The sequence below is a fragment of the Cydia splendana genome, chromosome 5, assembly GCF_910591565.1.
Source record: "Cydia splendana chromosome 5, ilCydSple1.2, whole genome shotgun sequence".
Classification (NCBI taxonomy): domain Eukaryota; kingdom Metazoa; phylum Arthropoda; class Insecta; order Lepidoptera; family Tortricidae; genus Cydia; species Cydia splendana.
The window spans coordinates 18,763,335-18,784,775 of record NC_085964.1 but is presented as its reverse complement, the minus strand read 5'-3'; the positions used below and the strand labels follow the sequence as shown (position 1 = coordinate 18,784,775).

The window sequence follows — 21,441 nt, the reverse complement described above, 5'->3', positions numbered from 1 at the left end:
TATTGTTATGTGGTTTGACTAGAGATGGGTAGGGGTGAGTAAATAATGAGTATTTACTCAAAGCACCCGATAAATACCCGTATTTACTCATTTAGGTGGGTAAAAACAATTGGTTATAAAATATTCAAAAAGTGAGATTTAAGAACAAAATTGTCTTTTATTGAAGAGTGCTAACGTGTATTAACAATATCTATAAAATAAAAAGCATATAGGACGCTTAATTTAGGAAAAAAAGGTAATTATTAGTGAGAGGCAAATTGTGATAATGCATAGTTAACAATTTTGTTTTAAATAAGAAGGTATTTACTTTAAAAATATGATACTTAAATTCTATCGATGTTCTAGATAACTGTATGTCGCGCAAAAGTGCGTGTTTACGCGGCACTTACGACCTTTTATTAAGGGTTTTTTAAAGAAAACTCAAAAATGGCTCAACCGATGATGTTCATAATATTGTTTTTTGTACTCTATTATACGGCTAATCTCCCGATATGTTTTCATAATTTTTTTGAACTTTGGTTCTAAAGTTATAGAGAGATAAAAATTATTTTGGCCTTTCGAAACGGTTTTTTCCCAAAAATATTCAATTTGTCCAAAAATGTTCTTAGAAACATATCAGTTATTTTTAAAGACCCATTTTATGATGTGCAAGACGTTGGTGGTTTCTGAAATATTTTTTTGTGATAATTAGTTACATGTATGGAGTGCCCCCCTTAAAAATACATTTCTTACAATTTTGAGTACTTAATCCAGTAGCGGCTTACAAAATACACCTATATTTCAAATTTATATGGCCCTTTCAGCACTCTAAATAGTTTATACCCACCTATTTGGGTATAAACGAGTAAATACGGGTATATTGAGTAAATACTGAGTATTTACTCGGTATTTACCCGTGAGTATTTACTCACTACCCATCTCTAGGTTTGACGGATCACTTGGACCAGCAATTTTAAAATATATTTCAGAGTAAGTATAATGACACAGGTAGGTAGTAGGTTATCTGTATACCTATGTTTGGGCGTGATTCCAAAATTATAGGTAAGGTCAACAATGTGGCTAATTCCGTTATTCATTGGGACTATGCCGTCCACGAGCGTATATTTCTTTGATTTTCAATCGTAGGAAAAAAAAACATTTATTTGATTGTTGAAACTAAAAGCAATCGCTGCTTTGTTGACGAAATTATCAATGATGTTCGTTGTTCGAGAAAAACGCTAGTGGGCGGAATAGCCTCTATGACGGAATTAGCCACATTGACCTTACGGCATAAATTGATGTGTATCTACGTTATTATCTACTTATAGCTACCCTACGTGTATCTATCTGTTAGGTATCAAATATTTTGTTGATAATTATGGCGCTACCTATTTGAATTCAGTAGGTATATTTTTATACCGTGTTGACCAGGCACCCTCTTATACACCTCATTAGGATTTCGGTACCCATCCACAAGCCGTTTCACCCTCTCCACCTACCCAAAATTAAGGGCGCTAAAAAGCTTCCAATTTTCCGCTCGATTTGCGCCCAAAGTTCCACATCCTCTATTAAAGTTTCACCTTTCAGAAGCAACATAAATAAAACCTTATTAATAAGGAAATAAGAACGCAAATAAGCGTTTTAATAATCCATATAACCATACTAAACTAGCTCGTCATGCGGCGTATAGACAATTAAAAATAAAGCGAATGAGTCCATGCCTCGTAAAGGCCCCATTCTGTAAGTAATTAATTAGTAGTAAACAAGGGCGATGATTCTACGAAAAGCAAATAATAATCGTAGAAAGCTTAGTCGGCGTAAAATTAACAATGCCACCTGATTTTCTACTTTTTTGTGGCGTCGAAATTAATCGGGCGTCAATTTCGTTGAACAAAGGAAGCCGTTGTTTCCTTTCTTTTGTTGATCTACGAAATTACATTAGATTGATTGTTTAACTGGAGTTTCGGTAAATAGAATGGGCGCGACGAAATGTAATGTAGGTTCCTGTATTTATTGGCTACCTTCCTAAATTACTATGTAGAGTCAACGTGGTGACCGGCATATAAAATTTATTGCTGAGAAAACCGTCATAGGGTGAGAACAGTCGTATTTTTATACGTATGTAGGTACGTCGCTCAAGCACAGTCAGAACGGAAGAGTGTCACTCTCCTGTGCTCTACTCAGTATGTGTATAAACGCTAACGTTAAAAGCAACGAAAAAGCTTTGTAGACGGTCTTCTCCACATTTACCTACCTTAATTGTAGCTTATCAACTTACAATACATATATAACTCTATGTTAGGTACAAGAAATCAGCATCAAAAAGTATCAATTACCATTCCCCAATACCATCTTCTTCTAACAATTAGACAGAAGCAAAAACTTTAAAACTAGTCATGTATGTAAGCCTGACCTGTAATTTATATTACAGTCTGTGGAAAGAGAAGAGTCGTGAAATGTATGCGGTCCAATACATTCCACGACTCTTCTCTTTCCGAACAGGCTCTATCAATAAAGTATAAGGATTAAAGGGTGGTATATTATATACTAGTAGGTACCTACTTATACTTTTTGTGCGTTGTTTTATCCCGTGCTGACTGTTTCTAGTCTAATTTTTTGGTCTTTATTTTCATGCGCCCATAGTTTTTTTAATTATGATGGTACCTACTGTTTCCGAGCCCGGGACCTGCAGTAGTAGAATTTTTTTTCATTCAGTTATTTAATTTACCCAACCTCCAACTTTCCCAAGCTGACTAATTACTATTATAGCGCACCCAAGTTCCAAATTATTCAATTATAAAATGTGCTTAGTCACAAAGTCGCCGGAAACAGATTGACGCCAGTACAGACGCAAGGCGTGGCGCCAACTTGCGAATCATGGCGTACCGATTACACGCACCGCGCAAGCCTTAATTTACAACCTTTATTTTTACGGTATAACTAACTTATATTATTATTAGGGATGTACCGACTAGTCGGGAAAGCCGACTATCCGGCCACATTTGTAGTCGGCGATTAGTCGGCGACTAGTCGGCAAAAATGGCCGATTAGTCGGCACTTTATTAGTGACAGAAAAACAGAAAAAAAAAGAAATCAACAGTCAATATTTACCATATGTTTTATGTCTATTTTACCAAAATACCTATTAAGGGTGCATACGAAAACTTTTGTTCATACATATAATTGACCGTTTGATCGTTATCGTATGTTGGTGGGCTGGTGTTTTCCTCTACAGGTCGATCTCAACTGATTCTCGTGTAATTTCATGGCCAAGTTCTATAGTTAAATGATTTTATTATTATTCAGTTTTTTTTAAATGGTGGAGCCAAGGGGAACTGTTAATGTTATTGCAAAATTTATGAGATTTATAAACAGGGCACGTGGCTCGTAAAGACGCTGACTACAGGGGAAAGACTTAAATGGCGACTACGTACGGGAAATAGAGCCTTGAAAATACCTCCTACAACTTGTACTGACGGTCTGCTCAGGATCGCAAAATAAAAGAAAGACAGAAATTGAACGAGGATTCTTGTGATAGGTCTTTGAACCTGTAGAAAACACCTTTTAGCCAAGCTAATATGATGAATAGCGCAACCAAAGGAGCAAAATTATTGTTTTTCACCTGAACGTCCTGAACTTATACGAAACTAATGATCTGGCCGACTAGCCGACTAGTCGGCCGACTAATCGGCCATTCGAGCGCCGATTAGTCGGCTAGTCGGCTAGTCGGCCAAATCAATAGTCGGTACATCACTAATTATTATGCTAATTGAAACTACCACGACCCATAGTGTCTCTACTGTTTCCGAAATTTAAGGATTGGATTGGAAACGTTGTTTTGGGTTGTAGACAAAATTAAAACCTAAATCTGTTTATAGCCTACTTAGGTACCTAAATTTAGATTAGGTACCTACCTTTAACTACATAGTGCGCCAGGGTCAGGCAGGTATATTTTACCTGTCACTAAAGTAACTACAATAAGTTAGTTACCTATAGTACGGCTACCACCAGTTTTGACATTGACATAACGCTCACGTTTACGTAACTTACTTTCTATGCATCTCGCTCGTACTCGCATATGCGAGCAATAGTGGAAGCGAGATGTACAGAAAGTAAATTACGTAGACGTGAGCGTTTTGTCAATGTTAAAACTGATGGTAGAGGCTCAGTTGTAGTGCATAATTGTTTTCACTCGTATTTTCACGGAAACGTACGAACGTGTCTTGTGTCTTGCTATTTCAGTCAGTCTAAGCACAAAAAGTACTGAAGTCGACTGAAGTAGCATGACAAATACGAACGATTCCGAGAAAATACGAAGGAAAAGAATTACGCAGTACATCTGTACTATTAAAGGGCGCAAGCTTTTCTTGAACTATTAGCGACATCTGTTGATGTTTTGTTTTGTGAGTCTACGTAACATCCTTGGCGTATTTAAATTGGCCTGGTAATTACAAACTGGTCAAAGATTGACCCTAACCTGGCTTGATGGGTGTGACAAGGAACACATTGGTTACGTGACAGTTAACACTTTCGCAACCAGGCAAAATTTCAAACAATACCCCAGAAACCGACAGTACTCGCTAGTCGGGCAACGACGTGCAACTCAATGCCGCACGCCGCGAACCCGCTAGTCGGGCAAGCGGCGGACGCTCAGGGCTGTGCCAAGTAACTTTCGTATAAGTACGTGGATAAAATTAAATCTGCTGTCTCATCTGTTTAGGCTCCCCGTTTTGTTCTTCTCCTAATTCTAACTCCTATTGATACATACCCGTGTATGCAATTTCACGTAACCAACTAATAAGAATTTTTATTTTGTAATCGCATTAGGTAAAGTAAATAAAAATACAAAGTGAAGTAATAAAATATAATAATCAACTGTACCAACTTTTCGACCACATAATAATCAGAAGACTTACAATTTTTTCTGTTAGTGGCAGTGGCAGCCCTGAGGTAGTGAAGATGCAATGCTTGCCCGCCTGTCGGGCACTTCGGCGTCGCGTGTAGGTTTATAGCTCTTGCCCGACTAGCGGGTATGCCGGCATCTGAGTAAAGTTTACGAGTGCCCGAGAGTCGGGTACGCGGTGTCGAATGTGTTAAGAAATCTCAATGGCATGAAAATTCGATCTAACAAAAGCTTACAATTTTGCCTTGAGCGATTATTCCTCACCACGTGGTTCGCAATGCCAATGTCAGTGTTTTTTGATTAAGCGTGGTTTTGACGAATCTCTAGAAGCCCGATTCAGACCCTATAAAGGGGCCCACTGATTAACAGTCCGCCGGACGGTATCGGCCTGTCAGTTGTTCGGAACTGTCAAAACTTTGTTCGGACTGTTACTAATCAGTGGGCCCCTTTACAGTTAGGTTATTGAAAGGAAGTTAACATGTGTTAGAGATATCGAATAGCTACTTAACAGTGGCACAGAGGAGCCAGGGCGTGGCTCCTGCTCGGGCCCCGCCCGCCGCAATCACCGACATAATACTGTATGACCGTGCAACTTTTTAATAAATAGCTTTTTCGGTAATTGTTTGTTTTGGGTTCGGTTTGTGTGGGTGGTTGTGCTGGTTCATTGGGTTCCGGTAGGAATAGATAGGGTCATTCTCTGAGAATATTATGTCTGCGATTGCGTCTATTGCCTCGACTCTTTTCATACATTTTGTATGAAAATATATGGGTCGCGGCAATCATCATAAACAAAACGAAAGTTCCTTCATAAATAGGGGGTATTACTGCAATGTTCTGCCGCCGGGGTGCAGTACTAAACTAGCTAGTAAACCATAGAGTAACTTATACATACTGTGTCTTAAACTGTTTTTTGACAAGTTTTCACAGACAATAAAATTATTATTGACGATGCATGAAGGCGGTTTGTTAACAAGGGTCTACCGGGAAAGGCGAAAATCTAAATTAAGTTATATGCCTCTTTATCACTCGAATGTGCAAGAGTCATAGAGAGGTTAGATAATAAAATTTCGATTTTCTTGTTTCGCGGTAGACCCCCAGATTGTGATGGATAGTGGTAGAGGCGCCCACTACGCAGTTTCGCGTAATATTCCCTATTGTAATTTTATGATATCTTGTATGTTGTGTTCACCTCACCCATGTGACAGATGTGTTTGTCTGTGTTTTTATTTAAAATTATATAAAAAAACCATTTTGTACCTACTCTTATAAGGTTACTTTTGATGTGAAGGTTATTTTTCTCTGGTGTCAATGAATGTTTAAAAAAAGACGATGTCGAAAATGTATATACCTTTATTTTATCTACATATAAACACAGTGTACGATAGGATATTGCTACAGGCTTAACCTAGGAGACCAGTGCGTTACAATTATCTTTATACAAAACCTTCAACTTTAGTCTTTGGCACAGCATCTTTGATCGGGCAAAGACTCAATTCTACTCGTAGCATTCAGTTCGGTAAACCTTACGACTACTTTTTACAGGGTTACTATTCATTTATTTAGCGACAATCAAAGATTTGTTCCATACTAATATTGCTTACAGACGGCCGCGCCTTATTGGTGCGGTGAAAATGTCTCTTTCTCGCTCTCACTTATAGCTGCGTCCTTAACGGGACGTACGGCGGACCACCCTACACACGATCGAATGTCCGGTGGGGCCGTCTGTAAACACTTTAAAAATATGTCGTAGCATAGAATTTTAGACACAGAAGTGTTTACATCGTAGGATTCGTAGGTACTAGGATATCCATTGTTTGACACCGACAATACCTACAAGTCTCGGAGTTTTGCATAATTGTCACCATAAAGAAATAAAGAACAAACAAACAAACATCATTTGCATGCAATAAGGTTGTTCCCATAAGTTAAGGGGTGCCAACAATAGGTATATAGTTAGGTACTGAAATTGACTTCCTACTAAACGTTAAGATAAATCAGAACCGATTTATTCAACATATATAATTATATTGTAAAGTAAATAGAAGAGAGATCGTCAATTGTCACTAAATAAACGTTTCACATAAAAGACAAGGAAATTTTTTATTTGTGACTTATACGTTAATTTGAACAACTTCAATAAGAAACTAAACACGTAGTTGCTTACTTTGGATTTAAAATAAAAAAATGATTATAATTATGATATAATAATGTAGCCATCTTTGTCAGTAAAAAAAGAAATATATAGGCGCGAAGGATCGATCTCGCATACTAATTTTGAATTTCGCGCCTTTTCCAACTGACAAAGTTGGCTTGCGAGAGTATAACCAGAGAAACAAAAGGGGACAAGTGGGACATTTGTCCCCTATTGTATCTCTGGTTATACGACATGTGCCAGAGATGTCGGGTGAAGTGGCGCCGTTGCCGGACTTCGCTCGACATGCCTGGCAACATCGCGCGACATGTCGCCAGTGGATCCTTGGCTTGAACCTGACAGAGCCACCACAGCTTTAATGAGTACAAATTGAATGGTTCTCTATGCCAATTTGCTACTGCTATTAATTGTGCTAGTAAGACGAAAATAAACATAAGTACTCAACAAAAGTAATTACAGTGACGTTCAAAAGTGCATGGACAGATGTCGACAGTAATGTCTTAATATTACGGTTGAAACATTTCCATGCACTTTTGTTGAGTATGTTTATTTTGGTTTACCTATTTCATAAGGGCCTTACATTACATTTTTCCTTTTCATAAGTACATTAAAACTTGTGGGGCCCTACTGGGTAGTATCACACAATGATTAACAAATCTTATTTATTCTACGCCAAAGGCGGTACAATAATTACATACATCTCACATTTTGTGGTAACGCTTTATAAAATAATAGTACTTAATAATAAAAAATAAACCATAACCGAATAAATAAAGAATTCCATAAAATTTTCATTGCATAAAATAAACAAACATAAATACGAATAAGCAGAATAATTTTTAATTGAAGTGAATCATATAGGTAATTAACTAATTATAAGTGAAATGTAATCGATTATACAATATTGTGACCTAAGTATAGAGAATTGACTATAATTATGACGAGAGCAAAAATTTATCTTAAAATACATGTAATCTTACCTAAATATTGAGTATTACATTGTTTAGAAAGTTTTTGATTGAGTCATTTCGGTGGTAAACGAAAGATATGTATAGAAATCATCAATATGCAATAGCATTTCAAGTTGACATAATTCATACAATTGCTAATGTATAGTTTCATTCAATAGCGAACCAGTCCATATTTATATTATGTCAACTTAAAAGATTGTAAAATTAGCGTAAAATATCTCACATTACAGTTCACTATACTAGGAAACATGATGTCTTTAAAACAATTATTTGACGATTTCACTACCAACAGTAACATTATAAGAACATTTTGAGACGTTACTATGATGAAACTTTATCAAGTGATACCCATCACTTTCTAATTTATCTAGATGGAAAAAGGTTCTACCAGAGGGTCTTACCCATAGGTTATATACCTACCTAAGATGAACAAATGACCAAAAACTGTCATTACAATTTGGCTCTTATTTTCTAACCAATGAGAACGATTTTTAAATGGGTTCGTGTTCATCTTAGAATAGATAATTATATACTATGGAAATCGCGTATAATTTAATAACTTATTAAGTAACAAACGCCTCCATCACAATGTTTATCAACAAAAGGTATTCGAAAATATCTACTGGATTTCTAGTACATTCTATGACACTTGCACAGCCGAAATAATGGTTCAATTGTGACACTACAATGCCCATTGGTTCTTTCATATTGTCAAAGTTAATATTTACATCATTTTGAACTTAAATAATAGTTCTAAATCAAAATGGAGATACAATAAGCGCTGATACTCAGCACTATTTAGACTTCATATATAAAGTAAAGTAACTAGAATTTCGTCGCTACTTTAGGTACAATTTTAGTGTTGCAGGAATATGATGGTCACGCTTTTAATGTCTATCATTTCATGTGTTACTATCGCACTTACATACTTACAACGGTAGCGACCGCAATAACAGGTGATAATAGAGCGACCATCAAATGCCCACCGCAGTTTGTGAAAAGGTATCCGTAACAATTACCAACACAGAGATTTCAGCAAATTATTTACAAAAGTAAGTTAAAAAGCACAATGAATTATACTACTCGTTATTTTCACAGGTTTATGACATTAAGTATCCAATATCATATTTACAAAATATTGAACTAAGCACGAAATAATAACAGCTGTAAAGATAGTACTGACAGTTAAACAATTCTTGAAACACCTCTAAGACCATCGAAAATTTGACTATTTCTAACTCTAACATACATAAGGCTGGTAGTGACATCTATCTTCACAAGGACGAAGGCGTGAGAACCTACAGCCTACTTTCCATCCACTTAAAAAATACGGCCACTCGCATATATTCTAGGCATTCGTGTTAAAAAGCCTTATAAGCCAATATGAAACCTATACGTATTATTTTCTGGCAAAAGATACCAATGGTAAGTCTTTTTTCTACCGGGTCTAATTTCTGCAAAATGATTTTTCTATAGAACAATGTTTGCATTTCGTGTGGAAGGAAAATTTGTGACAAATTTTTGACAAGGTTAAGAATCTTTTTATTTTATGTAGAGTAGTCGTACTTGTTAAGCAAATAGACATATGATTAACACCTCAGTACAAGTCTTATAGGTCAGTTTGGTCTCTACTTTCGATCCTATTAATTTATTATCTCTACCTCCAATACCTTAACATGTATTCGGACACACAATAGGTACATGGAACATTTTGATAAAATTGTAAATAACTTTAAAATCTTTCATCGAAGTTCAGTTTCTTACAAATTAAAATCTTACCGAAGTCAGAAACAGAGTTCAAATTCGAATTGTGTTGTTGATACAGATGAAGTAAGAAAAACACATTTTATGATATTGTTGCATGGTTCACTTCATTTACTTACTCATTCTCGGACTAAAAACACAAATTAAATTTTAAACCTTAAGTTTGAAATTTCTAAATTTTTGTTTGAGGTCTTGGTTCCCTTTTGCAAAACTACGTCCATATGTAAGATGGAAGAGAACGACTGCCCAAAACTTTTCAACTTTACAACAATTTCAAAATGTTTCAAATCCATCCAGTCCATACTAAATCGGGTACAAACGTCAATTCAACCATCGCTAGGCACTTCAAAGTCATTCAATTTCGCTACGTGCCGCATAACATGTGTAAAGAGAGGCTCGAAAAATTCACTAGTAAATTCGTGATTTGTGCCAGGGTACAAGCACCTTAACTTGATTATTGTGATGAGGTAAATGGTCCTTATTTCATCTTCATCGCTGCATTTTTAAAGTAAAGCCGCCTTCTGTTAAGAAATCATATATTATTTAAAGCATTGCCTTTTATTTTTACAAATAGACACGAAGAAAATCGAGACTGTAAAAAATTTCAAAATAGTCGGAAAGATAGCGTGATTGTAAAGCTGGGTCAAAATTCTTTTCGTTGTATTGTTTTAGGTCCCCAACTTGTGAGTGAAACATAGTGTTTAATTTTTCTGAAGAGAATTATAATCTACAGCTAGAAATACATGCAATAGTCAGCTTTTTTTATTTATTTGATAAAAGACAAAAATATAAGCGTGACAGAGGGGTCAGAAACAAGGCAACGTAAACAATTTTGACCTAACTACGGTATAAAATATAATAATTCAAATCACATCAATTGATCGATTCGTTTCATTGTGATGATTGACGTAGAAATTAGTACAAAACCAAGTATTCTAAATACCGAATCATTCATTATTACACGACTGCCCAAACAAAAAGAGTGTATTGTTTTTTAAGAACTATTTACCCCAACAGTACATAACAGCCTACTTGAAAAATCATCTAGATAACAATCCTAGGTCTATCCTAGATCTTGTAACGTTTATTTTTTCTTCAGTGGAGCTATTGGAATGCCCTGTCTGTTTAGATAACAAGCTTTATAAGGGAGAGAGGGGACTCGCAATCCACACGGCTCGTCGACATGGAACGCGTATTCCCTTTAATCCCCCGCTGCCTAGCGCTTCACAGCCTACACCGTCAACTGTAGGCAATTCCAATAGCTCTCCTTTTCTTGCAGATAGGTTAGGAGCCCTAAAAAGACATGTCACAGTTATAAAGAGAATACCCCGTGGCGCCCGCAGAGCTGTAGCTAACTCTCTCTCGGAATGCGTCGCCAAGGTCGTCACGGAGAATTCTCCCCAGGCTTGGGAGCGCCTGCTCACTTTTACCTATTCCGTTTTACACGCTGAAAAATCTAAGAAAACCTCCTTAACGACCCAACTGAAAAACAATTCATACAATTTACCTCCCCCCAGTCAACTAAATCAATCAGTTTTTATTAGTAACCCTCGGCCATACTCAAAAATCAAATCAATAGAAAACAAAATTTCAGAAGGGAACATAAGCGGAGCGGCTCGACTCCTCTTCTCAAATGACGACTTGGCGACGCATTCACCAGAAACCTTTGCCGCCCTCAGTGATAAACATCCGGTTCCCCTAGCTCCCACCCCGCTACCAGATCCCCCTACTCAGGACAATATAGGACTATCCGTTACAGAGGACGCAGTACAACAATCAATCCTTTTGTTCCCCAATGGATCTGCAGGCGGTCTGGATGGTCTTTCCCCCCAACACCTAAAAGACCTCATTGGTGTCCCTTCTGGAGACTCGGGATCAGCCTTACTTAAAGAGCTGACCGGCCTAATGAACTTAATGTTAGCAGGCCGAGTAAATGCTGATATCGTCCCTCTCCTTTACGGCGCCAACCTCGTTGCCTTGGCGAAGAAAGACGGTGGCATACGCCCGATTGCTGTCGGATGTACTTTTAGGCGCTTGGCTTCAAAACTCTGTTGCCGGAAATATAATGATAAGTTGACCAACATTTTTAAGCCCCGGCAGCTAGGCTTTGGAGTCAAGAGCGGATGTGAAGCTGCCGTACACGCCGCTCGGTCGTTCTTGAGTCGTCCGGACTATGAAGTATTCTTGAAAATAGATGTTAAAAACGCGTTTAATTCGATTAACCGTGGTGCCCTCCTAACAGAAATAAAAGAAAATCTTCCAGATTTATACGCATATTTATGGCAATGTTACGGGGCACCTACGAAACTACTCTTTGGTGATAGAACCATTCTGTCAAGCACAGGTTGTCAACAAGGTGACCCCCTTGGACCTGCGATTTTCAGTCTAGCAATTCAGCCGATAATTTCAAATTTAAATTCTAAATTTAATCTTTGGTATCTAGACGACGGCTCCCTCGGCGGAGACGCCGCTACAGTCCTACAGGATTTAAAATTTATAATTGACAAGTTTTCAGACATAGACCTCTCTTTAAATTTTACAAAATGTGAAATTTTCATACCTAATCACCTACCATCAGAAAGAAAATCCGAAATACTTACAAACTTTAACGCCATCCTGCCCAACCTCTCTGTTCATTCCAATTCATCTCTTACGCTTCTAGGTTCACCAATTTTCGACGAAGCCATCAACCCTGTTATTAATTGCAAATTAAATCTGTTTAACTGCACATCCAATCTGTTATTCGAAATTAATCCCCACATGGCCCTTTACATCATCCGTTTTTGCCTTTTCACTCCAAAATTTATGTATTTACTTCGATCCTGTCCGATATGGAAATACCCCGCCATACTTTCATCAATTGACAGCAGTCTCCAAACCACTCTATCTAAAATTTTAAATGTTAATTTTGACCTCAGATCATGGACCCAGGCGGTTCTCCCTGTTCGATTTGGTGGCCTGGGTGTTCGCTCCTCGACCAGCGTAGCGTTGCCTGCCTTCTTGTCTTCCGTTTACTGTTCGCTGTCTCTCGTCGGTAAAATCTTAAATCTCCCTCAGATTTCCGGCGCTGAGATAGCGAGCTTGGCGGAGGCTGAGACCGCTTGGTGTGGCACGTGCCCAGGGGTGACCGCCCCGGCCACAAAACATGTCCAGAGAGCCTGGGATACCCCCGGCCTTAAAGCTACTCACGCGTCTCTAATACAAAATAGTCCGGACGACTCAGATCGACATGAAAACTTTCATGGGGGACCTGTCGACACGGCTGGTCGACGCTTCGGGAGACCATAGAGCTGGCGCTTACCTCTCCCAGCGCATATCGCTGGCAATACAGAGAGGTAACGCAGCCAGCGTTATGGGCTCAATGCCGCAGGCGGAGGTTCTAGAAGGGGTATTCTCTTTATAACTTCTTTTTATTTTCATATATTTTATTAGTATATTTTAGTTTTTATATAATATTATAAGTATTAGTTAAATTTTTAAGTAGGTTTATTTTAATTTTAGTTTAGTTTTTAAATCGCTACATTTATAATATACGATTTGTAATGTTATGGTAAAAATAAATTTCGTGTCCATTAAAGAAATCATGATAGTCATGAGAAGAAAATTTTATATTTCCTTATACCTCTAAACTTTAATTTTATACAAATGAAATCTGACATCCTCGTAACATATCGATCGAACCCCCTGAAAAAGGATTCTCGAAGCATCCAATATAAGTTGTCAAATTGTCGTACCTCATAAGTCGTCGTGTAAGTTAACTTCTTGTGTGTAAGCATGACCAAGTAATACATACATGTTCACGCACCATGTTGCGAAATTTCACTTGAACTATATTTTTCATACTATACTGAAATGTCACCCACATGAGAATAACAGTGCCCTCTTGACTATGATCATATATCACTGGTCAGGCTTTATATCGTTATGTTACAATTGTCTCCAAATGTTTTGACAAAAGGCTCAGGCCCCAAAAGGCCTGCGGGCTGTAGTTTAGATACCCCATTAACTAAAAATAAAAACGGATTTATACATGTCCCTTATTTCATATCTTTGGACGTCACATTGACATGTATTTATTTCATTATGAGTTAAAACTTTAAGCACTTCACAGGAATTTAGAAAGACCAACAACATCATTAATTCCTTTCTTACGAATGTAATATGGTCTATTTATTACCTGTAGGTAATAGATAGACCATACAAGATACAATACAATACACAATAGAATGTGTGATTAATTCACTTGTGACCTGTAGTAGCGTGAAAAAATAGAAAAAAATATTACTACATATAAGAAATTTAATAAGATGATGTCGGTTTTCGACACGGTTAGAGTTTCGTCTCTATTTATTACTCGGAATCGGTGACATTTTTTGCTTTTTCGTATAGTTTAATCGCGTCCATCATACGTCGCTAGTTCTTTTGGGTGAAAAATCGCTTTCATAACTTCATTGAAAATTTGAAACATTTAGTTTAGTTTTTATTAGGTAAACAAGCAAAGGCAAAACCTTCACTTCAAAGACTTCATTAGAAAATTGCTGGCACAAAACACGCAAAGTGTATTACGGTTAGAGTCCATCATATCGATAAACTAAATTATAATCACGTCCTTATCTCTCACACGGTATAGTAAACCGGTTAGAGCGAGAGCGTAATTACGAGCCGCTAAACGGGCGCCTGAGTCATTGATTACGCGCCGTGCCGTCACAGGAGTTTGCGATAACTGTATTGATGTGCTTACATGAGGATATTCAAATGTAATGACGTCCTTATCACTCACACACGGTGTGCCCCCGGTTAGAGCGAGAGCTGCGACTGCGGCGCGAGTGCGAGCCGCTAGGCGGGTGCCTGCGTCGCCCGTAACGCGCCGTGCCGTCGCAGGAGTTCAGTTACCGTGATGGCGACTTGTACGGTGCCCTTGCCTTCGAGGACGTCTGCTGCGCATATGGCAACCTTACTGTTACAACTCTATTCACGTCCTTATCATTCACACACGGTGTGCCCCCGGTTAGAGCGAGAGCTGCGACTGCGGCGCGAGTGCGAGCCGCTAGGCGGGTGCCTGCGTCGCCCGTAACGCGCCGTGCCGTCGCAGGAGTTCAGTTACCGTGATGGCGACTTGTACGGTGCCCTTGCCTTCGAGGACGTCTGCTGCGCATATGGCAACCTTACTGTTACAACTCTATTCACGTCCTTATCATTCACACACGGTGTGCCCCCGGTTAGAGCGAGAGCTGCGACTGCGGCGCGAGTGCGAGCCGCTAGGCGGGTGCCTGCGTCGCCCGTAACGCGCCGTGCCGTCGCAGGAGTTCAGTTACCGTGATGGCGACTTGTACGGTGCCCTTGCCTTCGAGGACGTCTGCTGCGCATATGGCAACCTTACTATTACAACTCATCTATATTCACGTCCTTATCACTCACACACGGTGTGCCCCCGGTTAGAGCGAGAGCTGCGACTGCGGCGCGAGTGCGAGCCGCTAGGCGGGTGCCTGCGTCGCCCGTAACGCGCCGTGCCGTCGCAGGAGTTCAGTTACCGTGATGGCGACTTGTACGGTGCCCTTGCCTTCGAGGACGTCTGCTGCGCAGCACATTAGTTTCTGAAATAAGTAATGATGTGATGATATCCATCCTTATTTTTAAGTCTTTCCAGTGCAAGCGAATAACCTGCACGCGAGCAGTGAACAACGGCGCGATTCGGGAAATGAATTAGAGATTCACTAGATATGAAATAGTAAAGATAGTACGTGACGTCCCACGGGTAAAGGTACCTTATGGCGGTTGGCGCTTACGCTATTATTAACGCCGCTCCAATATTATCGCGGCGCTATGCGAGGTACCTTTTGCCGTGGAACGTCACATACCTTTACTATTTCATATCTAGTGAATCTCTAATTCATTTCCCGAATCGCGCCGCAAGTCATTCGCAAATGTTTCACTATAGTAAGACGACGCATGCGCCAGATGTACACGAGCCTAAACGATTATATATGAGGAATTTGTAAAGGAACTTTGTATTTAAGATGCAATTTTTTTCTAACCCGCCTAATCCCTGCACAGTGCACCGAAACACTTTCAGTGCCAAGCGCGCCATTTACAATACAAAATGAACAAGCCTAGCGTATTCTTGGCAGTGAATGTTTTAACCCTTTGAATGCTTTACATTATAAACAAAAACGTCACTGACACGCCAAGGTCCCAGGTGCAAGCGAGATAATGTAACTTTGTGTTACTTTAAAATGTGAAGGTTACTTTGACGGCGTACCACGTCATAAAACCTATACTTGTCCTTTCCAGGGCGCGGTAACGACAATTTTCGATATTTTTGGCGTTCAAAAGGTTAACAACATGTTATTTTTTTATTAAATTTTGTATAAAAAGTCATCTAGTGCCATCTTGACTGATGTTTTTTATAGACGCCATAAATTTGCATTTCGTTTGTACTCTCTACCATTGAAACATGATAAAAATAAATCCTTGAGGTTCTTTCCCTGGATGTAGCGTTATAAATAAAACAGCATGGCCAATAAGTAATTTAATCTTTATTTAAGAGAAAAACTTGTAAGTACAAAAAGAACGTGGCATAAACAATTTAATATAGCAATAATAGCTACAGCCAAATACTTATAAAAACACGCATAAATGTAATAAAATACAAACTTGTCTAAAGCTAATCTATGTTTAAATGCATACAAAAATCAAAAAACAGGAGAACACAAAATATACGATTATATTAAGTAGAAAAAAGTAATACTGGACGTGAGAAAAAGTACGAAAATCATTTAACAAATTATCATTTCTAATGATCATAATTATTTTATAATGGAATACAAAGATAAACTGGATTTAATCGTTTAATTAATTATGTAAGCTGCCTTTGAAGGAAAATTCAAGTATTATACAAGATGAGCCACAGTGTTGACAGGAAGACAGGGGTGAGTCGCCACTGGCGGATTTGCCCTAAGGCTCAGTAGGCCCGAGCCTAGGGCGGCAAGATATTTAGGGGCGGCAAATTGTGACAAAAAATTCGCTGATGATAACAAGAAATAACTCAAAATGTAGTCAATATGATGGGTGCTGAGAAAGGGGTGGCTACAGGGCCTAGGGCCTAGGGCGGCAAATATTGCAAATCCGCCACTGTGAGTCGCTTAGTACAAAACCGTGACTTCATGTCAAGCCGATTTCGCACACACATATACCTACTTACTTCGAGTTCGAGTTTGAGCCACTCGCCTTCGAGTTGTGAATGTGTGCGTGGCGCGCGTTAACATGACGAAATTTGCGTGTTATGAAATCACAGTTTTGTCATGGCATCCGTGGCTCTGCTTATCTTTTAACTCTGTGGTTGGAGTAAAAATATTATCTTAAAATAATAAGTAAATACACGGTGTAACATGAGGAAACCGAATAATTTTAACAGCGTATTCCTGATCATATTTAGAGACAAAAATGTCCTATAGACTTTTTTGAAATTCGCCTAGTTTCAGAGATAATATTAATTTAAAAAATAACAAGTTTTTATTGTTACATAGTGTAAAAGGCCTTTTTGATGGTGATGTTGCTGCTATGGGACGTAGTCTAAATATCCTTATTGATAGATGTCAAAAAGTGACAAGTAACACTTTGCAAAAAGTAGGTTTTACGAAAAAAAAATTTAAAAACCCATTTTAAGTGACATGTTCACCAATAGGTAACATTAATTTTTTATGTACAAATACATTCAAAAAATTGAAAAACCAAAACAATTTTTTTTTGTGGCGAAATTGACCTAAACTCATATTACATTTTTTCCTTCTTTTGACCTCAGAAATGCGTGGTTAAAATTATTCGATTTCATCATGTTACACCGTGTATATTATTTGTTCGTATTTTGGCTAAGCTGGCAAACCAATTAAGTCGGTCGAAGTAGAGTTTTGCCAATAACTAATAGGTATTGCACAGAATGGTTTCAAATATTGACTTTAAATATTTTTTTGAAATATAATTGTTCTGTAGGTATGACAAATTCAAACATTAAATCCAGTTTTATATAAACTACACAAATAAGTACCCAAGCACCACAAGCTAATAAATATATGCTAATATGCTATGCAAGCTATAAATTATATATTAATATATCTAATATATTAACTTACATCCTTAATATATCATTGTACTTGATGTTAAAGCTCAAAATAAGTTCAAAAAGCACAAACAAGAAAGCTACCACACATAGATAGTTGACCAGAAAATAAGATATGTTAGAAATACATTACATATGTATATAAAATGTGACGCTATCTATGAAAAGGGACCTTATTGTCGATGGCGCTTACGCCATTATCAACGATGCTCCGTTATACGAGTAAATACAATGCCGCGCGACGCTGTGCGGCGTGAGCGCCATCGACAATAGGGTCCCTTTTCATAGATAATGCCCCAAATTAGTAAAGAAGTTGGAAATGGCATTGAAGTGGCAGGGATAAGTGCAAAATCCAGTCTTTTATATAATTATCTTTGGAATGCATTTAAATTTAATTTTTTTGGTCATGTTACATAAAAAGCTAAGTACATAAAAATCCAATGAAAACTGATAGCAGGTTTTTTAAGAAAAAAACATATATCTTTTCAAAAATTCTTTGGTGGGGTTAAACATATATTTAAAGTACGTTTATGTTAGTTAAGTAGCCATGAAAATTATACATAATAAATTCATATAGAACTCTGATTTTTAAGATAAGTACTCAATGGTATTTTTATGTAACATGATCAGTAGGGTAATTCGCCACTCGCCAGTAACTGGCCACCCCAAGCCAAAAATTAATTCTATTCACCTATATTGAAACCTTATACTAAAATGAATTCTGTTTATAAATAATATAATAGAATTCGTTTTTAGTTACTAAAAGTGGCTTGTTACTGGCGAATTACCCTATATGGTCTTAGCATTTTTAAAACCGTACAAAGTGCAACTTATTAATCTAACCCCTTAACCCTCTAAGGGGTTAGATTAGGTTAGGTTAGGGGTTAGAACAACTCCATAATGACGATAAATATATATAAAAATCTATACTGTTTGTTGGCATCCGTTCATCGGTTGGCTAAGTTTAGTTATATTAGTTAATTTATATAATCCAAAATTGTTATAAAATGTCTTTTTATTTTACTTATAATTATCCAATTATTGCAATGGAAAGCCTCAGGTTACAGTCTAAATGTCTACGCGTTAATATTAAGACCGTTTGTGTATAGACACAGCTTTCTTTAAGCCCACGCAAAATAAACAAATTGGTAATAGACCAATTCTACCTAACCATCTAACTAGACGTATACTTTATATTTAAGCGTATAAGCAATTTCTTTAGATATTCATAATTCTGTGCTAACTCGGGGCACGATCACTAAAGTGATGGTAAGTATTAAAGTTTTTTTACCTTAAGAGGCTCGATATTAAGTATATTACTGTTTACAGTAAAATAGGATTTTCCAATAAGCAAATGCATACATATTAGCGTGTCCCTTATTTTACGATTTTCAGAAATAAATAACGCATACCCCCTAAATCAGTTTCTTTTATCCCAAAACACTCTGTAAAAAAAATTCAGGTAATTCCTGTAACCGTAACACGTGCCGACTTTCATGAAATTTTCCCATACAATGATCTTTTTTCTTTTTTTTTTCATATGGATTTTGTATAATATTGCCATATTTATAAACTTTATTTAACAAAAAAATCTCGATGCGCACACAAAACCAATGAAAATTATCAAATTAGTCTCTGGTCAAATTTCACCATAGTAATTTGTATGGGAATTTCAGTTGTAAGTCGGCACGGGTTCTTAATTGTTACTGGAATATCCTAAAAAAAAATTTCAGGGTGTTTTGGAGTAGTATCATTATATTTAGGGGGTATGCGTTAATTTTTAAAATCGCAAAATAAGGGACAGCCTAATAAATATACGTCTATAAACTTTAATAATAAACATCAATTAGTATTCGTACCTCGAGTTACCACAGGTATGTTCATAAACTGCTCATGCTACATACTTATTTAGCTTTTTTAGTCAAAAATTTCATACAATTAATTATATGAAATTTTTTGTATAAAAATTTCGCCGCTGTGTCTATAACCCAAAGCCTATAAATATTACAGCACTAATTTTACTTCCTTGCATTGTTAATACAATAACGATATGAAGTTTCGATTAAGGCATACAATTCTTATTATATAAGAAATATTAAGATCCATTAAACAGCTAAGCTAACTTATATCATTCCTTCTACCCTTTATTTTATTATTCATCTTGCACCACATTTACCATCAAAATGAGGTTTTTATCATTGTACTTTAGGATTATTTTTAGCATATATTTTGGTGGAAGATTACGTCATGTTTGTCAGCGTTTTAGACCCTGGCGATCATAAATTGAATTATTTAAGATGACCCTATTAACAAATATTGTTATTACAAATTGAACCTTCTTCTCTAGACAATAAGGTCAGGAGAAAAAGAGAAAACAAAAAGTTCATCGCATACTATTCCATCAATATTGATAATCCTATCTAATGGAAGCTAGGTTAGACTAGATCAGGGCTTCCCAAATTTTTATGGTCCGCGGCACACTTGCAAGTTTAAAATTTAATCTCGGTGCCCTAACCTAGCAAGGCTTTTTGAATTTGACGGGTAACACGGTGCCCTTTTTATTGTCTATGGCGCACCAGGGCACCGCGGCGCACAGTTTAGGAACCCCTGGGCTAGGTTAATTGGAAGATTCAGACAAAAAACTTGTTTCCAGTGGAAATTAGAGGTACTTGAAGAAGCTTGTAACATTGATTAAGACTGCACCAGGGTCTGAGATTCTATCCTAAGTGTCGTAGTTACATTGGTGTGGCATTATATTAATTTACTGCCGAGTACACATTGAACATACGAACGGTTAAAGATCGCCAAAAGATAATATCGTCGGGTGACAAGCAAAAGTCACTAACTAACATCATTGAAATTATTGGACAATAAACCGTATTACAAATGTAATAAAGTGCATTGTTACTTTAAGTTTTTGATAGTACTTAGTGAGTTTTGCTTGTCACCCGACGATATTGTAACAGCTATGTGTTAGAAAGAGATAGCAAACGTCCGTTTGTTCGATGTGAACGCGCCATTACCTATAGTGCAAAATCGTATGTGTAATAATCTGACTACACCTAAATTGCATTATTATTAAACCTAGTACTCACGGTCCTGCTTGCAATTCTGCAACAGCTGCTAGAGTGAAAGGTAATACGGAGGTAATACCATCTTACTCGAACAGATACAGACATTACAGACAGGACCAGTAGTAGTAGGTATATGAAAAAAAAAAAAACTACATCTACTATAGCTCTGTCAATAAACAAACAAGTGAGATCCGTGGAACAAAGACATAATCATACACAAGAAACTAAGATAAGCTGAAATAATGACGAAGAGGCATAATGGCAACGAAATGTTCAAGTCAATGTCGACTTTTGGACTAGTCAATTATATTCATTCAAACTCAAAGAGAATAGAGCGTATAGAGACGAATTGTCAAAGTAATTTATGTAGCCACTGTAAATTTACTGCCATCTTTCGACAGGACATAAAACTGATAGAACACTATTTGACTTTGATCCTTATTCTTTCATTGATATGTGTTAACTTATTAAATATTAATATT

At 37.2% G+C, this 21,441-nt stretch overlaps 1 protein-coding gene across 1 annotated transcript in view; it reads right to left on the bottom strand.

Moving 5' to 3' along the window:
- Positions 1-15,144: 15,144 nt before the first annotated feature.
- The window catches only part of LOC134790916 (leucine-rich repeat and calponin homology domain-containing protein), an 82,626-nt gene continuing 76,329 nt past the window's right edge, over positions 15,145-21,441 (bottom strand). Inside the window, exon 12 of the mRNA XM_063761919.1 lies at positions 15,145-15,363. Within this exon, the coding sequence (XP_063617989.1) occupies positions 15,244-15,363 (120 nt within the window). The 3' untranslated portion in view covers positions 15,145-15,243. The remainder of the gene's footprint in view (positions 15,364-21,441) is intronic.